The sequence below is a fragment of the Mixophyes fleayi genome, chromosome 1, assembly GCF_038048845.1.
Source record: "Mixophyes fleayi isolate aMixFle1 chromosome 1, aMixFle1.hap1, whole genome shotgun sequence".
NCBI lineage: Eukaryota > Metazoa > Chordata > Amphibia > Anura > Limnodynastidae > Mixophyes > Mixophyes fleayi.
This window is the reverse complement of record NC_134402.1, coordinates 315,662,526-315,668,825: the sequence shown is the minus strand read 5'-3', so window position 1 is coordinate 315,668,825 and position 6,300 is coordinate 315,662,526. Positions and strand designations below refer to the sequence as shown.

At 39.0% G+C, this 6,300-nt stretch overlaps 1 protein-coding gene across 1 annotated transcript; it reads right to left on the bottom strand.

Moving 5' to 3' along the window:
* Positions 1-570: 570 nt before the first annotated feature.
* On the bottom strand, positions 571-1,900 carry NOP10 (NOP10 ribonucleoprotein). Its single transcript, XM_075192174.1, has 2 exons — positions 1,746-1,900; positions 571-905 (listed from the first exon to the last, which is right to left on the bottom strand). The coding sequence occupies exons 1-2, from the start codon at positions 1,797-1,799 to the stop codon at positions 765-767; spliced, it is 195 nt and encodes a 64-aa protein (XP_075048275.1). The 5' UTR covers positions 1,800-1,900; the 3' UTR covers positions 571-764.
* Positions 1,901-6,300: the final 4,400 nt, after the last annotated feature.

Sequence of the window (6,300 nt, the reverse complement as noted above, 5' to 3'; positions counted from 1 at the left end):
CTGGTCACATTCTAACATCAATAACTTGTTTTTGCAGTACCCAAACAAATTATACTTTTTTTTTAACCAGATTGACCAAAGTACTTTTTTGAAATTGCAGGAAAGTGAACTAGAAACAAGTCATTTTTTTTCTAACCACCACCAAGAAATACTTTGTGGTCCTTGCTTTGGCACCAATTTACTTTTCCAAAATCACAAAAAGCTTGATTCCACACATAGATTTTCATAATAATAAAATCTGCATTTGCAAACTAGCAAAAAAAACAAGCCCATAATTTTCATCATTTTGGATGAAATGCATAATTTTTTTGGTATATGGTAGCCTAACAAGGCATAGCATTTTGAAAAAAAAAAAAGACAATCTACTACATCAAATGAAGGCACCTCCGAGTTTATTGCAGCCAGGTCGGGGGAGAGCTCAACATTATAACACCCACCCCATCTCTGGACTTCTCAAGGTTTTCTTGTCTGATAATCACCACACAACAATTACTAAGGGGGCAACACTTCCTAATAAGGGTTCAATGCTCCAAGTCTGAACCCTCAGAACATATAGATCAAGAGAAGAGCTGTTATTCAGAGATCTTTATTTTAATACAATAATCCAAAAGGCAAATCATAATGTTGGTGATTACAAATGGATAGAAGATTAACGTGCATTTGGCTGTGACAAACAATAGCAAACTTGAAAAGCTTGGCTCAATAGCCATATTAGAATTCAGTCTTTGTGCAGCAAAAATTATGTAAGCCAGTCTATAGAGGTCTCACAAAACAGGTCTTGGTTGCTGAGTCATCAACAGATTAAATCTTTTCTTGATGGTAATGCGGTGCCGTGAATGTTTGTCCTCTGGAGAGAAACGAGCAGGATGCGCTGAAGAGGTTGGCTGCCCATTTGGAGATAACTTCTATTAAAGGAACAAGAAAAAAAAAAGTTAATGTCAAAAACCCGAACATTGTACATATAGGGTCCGATTCATTAAGGCACGTAGTTACTGATTTTGAGCGTATCATACACAAAATTACTCTACACATGCTCAGAACCAGCACATACAGCCGGTAAGTCAGCCATTTTGTAACCTCACACCCACCACTCCAGGGGTGTAGGAAGAGTCCAAGTGCTTTCCGCACAGGGCTGGGTCTTCTTAGAGGGGGGTGCACTATTTCTTGCAGAACCCAAGACACTAGGAAATTCAGCCCCGTGCTGACCAGCCTGTGTTCGGTTTGCCATTAAGGCAGGGGGACCAACTGCTGCAAGTCCCCTTACTATAGCACCATTCACCCGGATTGGTTTGCCTAGCTCTGGTTTTCATGAAATAGGGGGGACCCCACACATATTTCCCCAACAATTTCACGGCAACTAGCACTAGGCTGGCAGCAGCGATCCATGCTTTGATTAATTTGGGTGCACATAAAATACTGAGTGCGGCCTGCACGCACTATGCATGCCTTGTTGAATCAGGCCCATATACTGTAGAAACAGACATATGTTTCTTTAAGAAAAATAAAATGCTGCCTTCAACTTACTTTAGCAATTTCATCTCTGCACCACAACTTATCACAATTACTAGAACATACCACAAGATAGTATGTTAGAACATTATATACTTGCAGATAACAGCTTACAACATCATAAAGTAAAACACTCAGCCATATGAGGGCCTGCTGCCCAGCGTGTCTTCACATGATGTAGACACAGACATATACCGATCCCTGTAGCGGTAATGACCATGTTTTCCCCTCCTTACCTTCATGGTGTACACCCTGTCGCCCTGCTCGTCCAGGAAATACTGCAGAAACATGTTGGCGCCTCTCACAGCACAGAACCACCTGCAGCCGCTGCTATACTCCACTTGCCCTCGCACGCGCTTCTACCAGAACCACTTCCGCACCCGGGAGCAGCGTCACTTCCGGCCCGAGTGCTTGTGGGTAATGTAGTTCTGGCCTTGGCTGTCATGTGGATTGTGAACTGCTGAACACTAACAGCAGATGTAGAAGTTACAGATATTTCTCCAACGTGAATGTTATCCCATAAACGTGCCCATTTTGTTTGTATAAGATGTAAGCTACCCAGAGCCATAGGATTTCTTGCACAGATCACTGCTTTACAGCCATTTCTGGCTATACGATCCTAGCTGCAACTGTGTATGGGGGCAATATAGCTTGTGATGCCTTCTAAATTGTGACGGTTTATAATGTAAGCACTATTTAATAGCGAATACATTAACGGCATGTACGAAATTGAAGATGAGGTGCGGATGGCTGTGGCATTGGTAGTTAAATTCACCATATTGTTCTCTGTAGCTGGTGAGGTCATACATTTCCTTTATACATCCATGTACAGAGAAAAAAATTGACTTCTACAACAGATTGCACAGTATAGCTTTTGGAGGCCACAACCGCCCTTCTTATGCAAGGGATCTTTACCTTTAAACTTTATTTTTAATATATTTTTTAGTTACCTTCTTAAATAAAACAGAGCAATGGCAGACAATTACTAAACTGATTTACTTTGCTTTTCAAAACCAGCTAATATCAGATGTGTTGTTTAAACACAAACTGCAGAATGCATCATATCTCAGAACATTCTCATGGCATTGTGGGCATTCCAATGTCCCCCAGTTTGTGCTTGGCACTTCTGAAGCACCAGGCTGCCACCAATCCCCCACCTGATCTAAATACATCAATGCATTGTGCATGCAACAGTGGCAGGTACATGTGGCATCTGTTTATAGCTACCCTGCTGTGGAGGTCAGCGGGTCTTAACTTGCACCATTCTTTTATCTGTCCTTCTATAGCTTTCTTATATATGCAGGGCCCCTGTCATGCCTTTTCACATTCCTTCTTTACCTTGCTTTGTGTTCCCTTTAAAGTTTCCCTGTTTTTTTTCACACTCTTCTGTCACCGCAGTCCTTTCAATTTCCTAATTTAGAGTTGGTTGTAATTTCAGTTAGAAGGTGCCATTTTGCACTTTGGCAAACCATGATACGCAGCTGAGGGCAAATTTAAAACATTCAGACATATTTAGAGTTGTAAGGTGGAAAGTGCAAGGCGGCCATGTTATTTTTTTGAATATATATATATATATATATATATATAATGAAACTGAACTGTAATGTGATGTTATTGTCCACAGTCCAATCCACAACTTTGCTTCCCAGCTGCTTGATCGTACTTAATATGATTAGCTGTGATGAATACTGAATCTGCAGGGTTTAGCATCTGGTCGAAGAGGATGGTGCATGCTTGGAAGTGATCACCTCACATACAGTCATGTGCTGGTGTCTGTGTCTACATACACTCCACTGCGTCAGTTTGTAACCTCTACTGGGTAATCATGATAAATAGTGCACTCAAACATTACATAATTCAGCCAGCACTCCATAAGTACTCTCAATACAGAAATAGCGCACCATCAAGAGTTCAGCAAATATCTTTGTTTATTATAACATTTCAGGACACGTAATGTCAAAGGTGTTATAAATACACCCAGTGATTAAAAGATGCTGATTTAAAGCAAAAACACAAGACAAAAAAACAAAACACACCACACAGCATGACAGGTACAATAGTTAACAATTTTGAAATAAAAAACAACAAGTTAACAAAAAGGCAACACAGAACATAAACAAAAACTACGCAAGCGAGCATCTCATTACAACAAAAAGTTGCTCATTTTGCAGAATTTGGCCTATTTGCACATTTATACGGAATGAGTATATTATAATTTCTTGTTTTTACATAAGTGTCAGTCTTCTTTAGTATATGGATATAATTTCTCATTGACATTTGATTACATGATTATTTCTGACCAATTTCCTTTGGATTAAAAAATAATTTTTTATGCAGAGTTCTTGCACTTTATTTTCGCTTTGGGTTTTGAAGTTACTTTTTTTGATGTAATGTTTGTATAAGACATAGGGATTGTAAATTGCTTTGTGTCACATGGTGTTTTGCTTTTGTATTTTCGTGTTCTTTATAGGTCGGCATTTGTTTTCTTTTTGTGAGACATTGCCGGATCAAAATGAATATGGTCTTATCTATTTTACCAGTCGTGTTTCTAATAATCGTCTTGGTAATTAGGGTTGGGCTTAAAAGTCATCTGAGGACATGAATTTTCACTCACTGGGGGTATTTATAGAAGCTTGTTGCACTTGTTTAGTGAAGCCTTGATAAGGAGACAGCAAGTGTCAGAATAAAGAGAAACTTGCTGAACCTGTGATGGTATGCTGGTTCCTTATTTAATTACACGGTGCAATCAGGCTCCAAGGAGTCACTTCTATTTAAAAACAAGCTCATGAAATCCATTCACTGAAATTTTACGACGTAATCTTAAAGCAAACAGACTAGGAAAACAAGTCAGTGTCCAATGATGTACAGTGTGGTTCATGTGCAAAATCACTTAAGCATGACAGTGTAAGGTAGTGATGGCCATCAGGCGGTCCTCAGAGCAGTCGGATGTAGTCCCAGCTAATTCCTGATTTATGCATTATCTAGCCTTTTCTCTGCATTATGGCCATTTGGCCCCACCTCTTATTATTTGCTTTATATCATACTGAGCTTTACCCTTGCCCCCAGCTCTTAATAAATAAAAAAGAGTTAAGCAGTGGGTGAAACTCAGAAAGTCAAAAAATAAGACTAAACTTGCTTATTCTGTTTCCGGAGTAGCCAACCTCCACATCACATTACTTCTTTCACATAATTCAAAAGAGGTCATGCAGTGCTAGCAGCGTATATGCAATACATTCCTCCTCTGATATCATACTCTGCACCATGTGGTCCTTCCTCCTTATGTAGGTAAAAGCAGTTTGGTTCCTGCTTTCTTCATTAAATGAAGATAAGGAACTTTAGGCAGGCCTTGTTATGCATCAGTTTGCTCCAAAGTTATTTTTGGTTCCACAGACACGCTCTACCATGGAGCACATTAAAAATAACAGAATTGTGCTGTGCCTGTTCTATCCTTACCCTTACCTTTCAAAAGCTGGTGAAAAATATGGTCACCTGGGAGGCACATTGAATGGTCAGATTTGCTTGTAGCACTTATTTGTCTTATTAAAATGCCTGCTTATATGTTATTACAGATTAAGGTCTTTCTTTGATTATATATACGGTTATAACTGGTTACTGAGAATGAGTTAATGTGCAGCCTTTTGAATATGAGAGGACCAGACATGCAGCCCTTGAAGGATACCATAACTGATGTTTGGTCATACCAGGACAATCCAGACTAAAACAATAAAAACAAAACCCTCAGATGATCAATATAAATACAGATGTAGTTACACATCCAGGAACCCTCTCAAGAAGCATGTGCAAGGGCAGACAATCCAGAGCTATTCCATAAGATCCACAAAAGGTGCTTGTGGGACAGATGGTGCAAGCCAAATAGTCTGTTCACCAAGGAAAGGATCAGCAATGGGATGAAGATTCTCCAGGACAGAAGTGAATTATATAGAGCTACACTTTTGTTTTGGTACGTAGGAAGGAGCCATGGAATATTACTTCAAACACCAACTCTAATTATCTAATGACAACCTGGTCAGATATTGCAATGTTTAAGCTAAAGACACTGCTGAGACACAGCATCAACCAAGGCCCAGTGATCTATTCTCTAACCATGCATCCATGCAAAAAAATAGCTACAAATCGTAGGCAAGGTTGCTCTTTAATTCTTGGTCATCCAAAAATTAAGTGGTGGAAAGTGTCTAAATGTAGTTACATGCAACCAAGTGAAATAACAGCACAGGTTTGAACTATCTACAAATAAAAGGAGACCACTATAGATATGATGCCAAAATTCTGCAAAAGATTTTGGGGATCAGCGCAGTTGTCACAAATGTTTTATAGAACAATCTTCATATCAGATTAAAGCAGTCTGTGCATTTAGTCAAATGGGAAAAATAAATGTCATCTCGTTTCTTTAAGTAGGTATAAAAAAAAAAAATATATATAATTTTTTTACCCTAAAACTGTATTACATAACATTAAGTAAGAAGTCAAAAATGTATATTATCTCTCAGAAAGGAGTAAAGCATGCAAGCCCAGTCCATGGTAAAGTGTGAGGTAAATGAACTAGAGATGGTACTGGAGAATGCAGAGGAAAAACAACGCTGCTCCAATATTACCGAATGTAGAGGATCTCACCTATATGTCTTACTTGATACCACATTAGTTGAACTATCATACTGCTGACACCAAGCAAACTGTACCCCTATATCAAACTAGAGCCCTACAGATTCACTTCCTAAGTCTGTAGGACCCATACACTCCAGACAGAATGAAAATATAATATTTCGGTGGAAG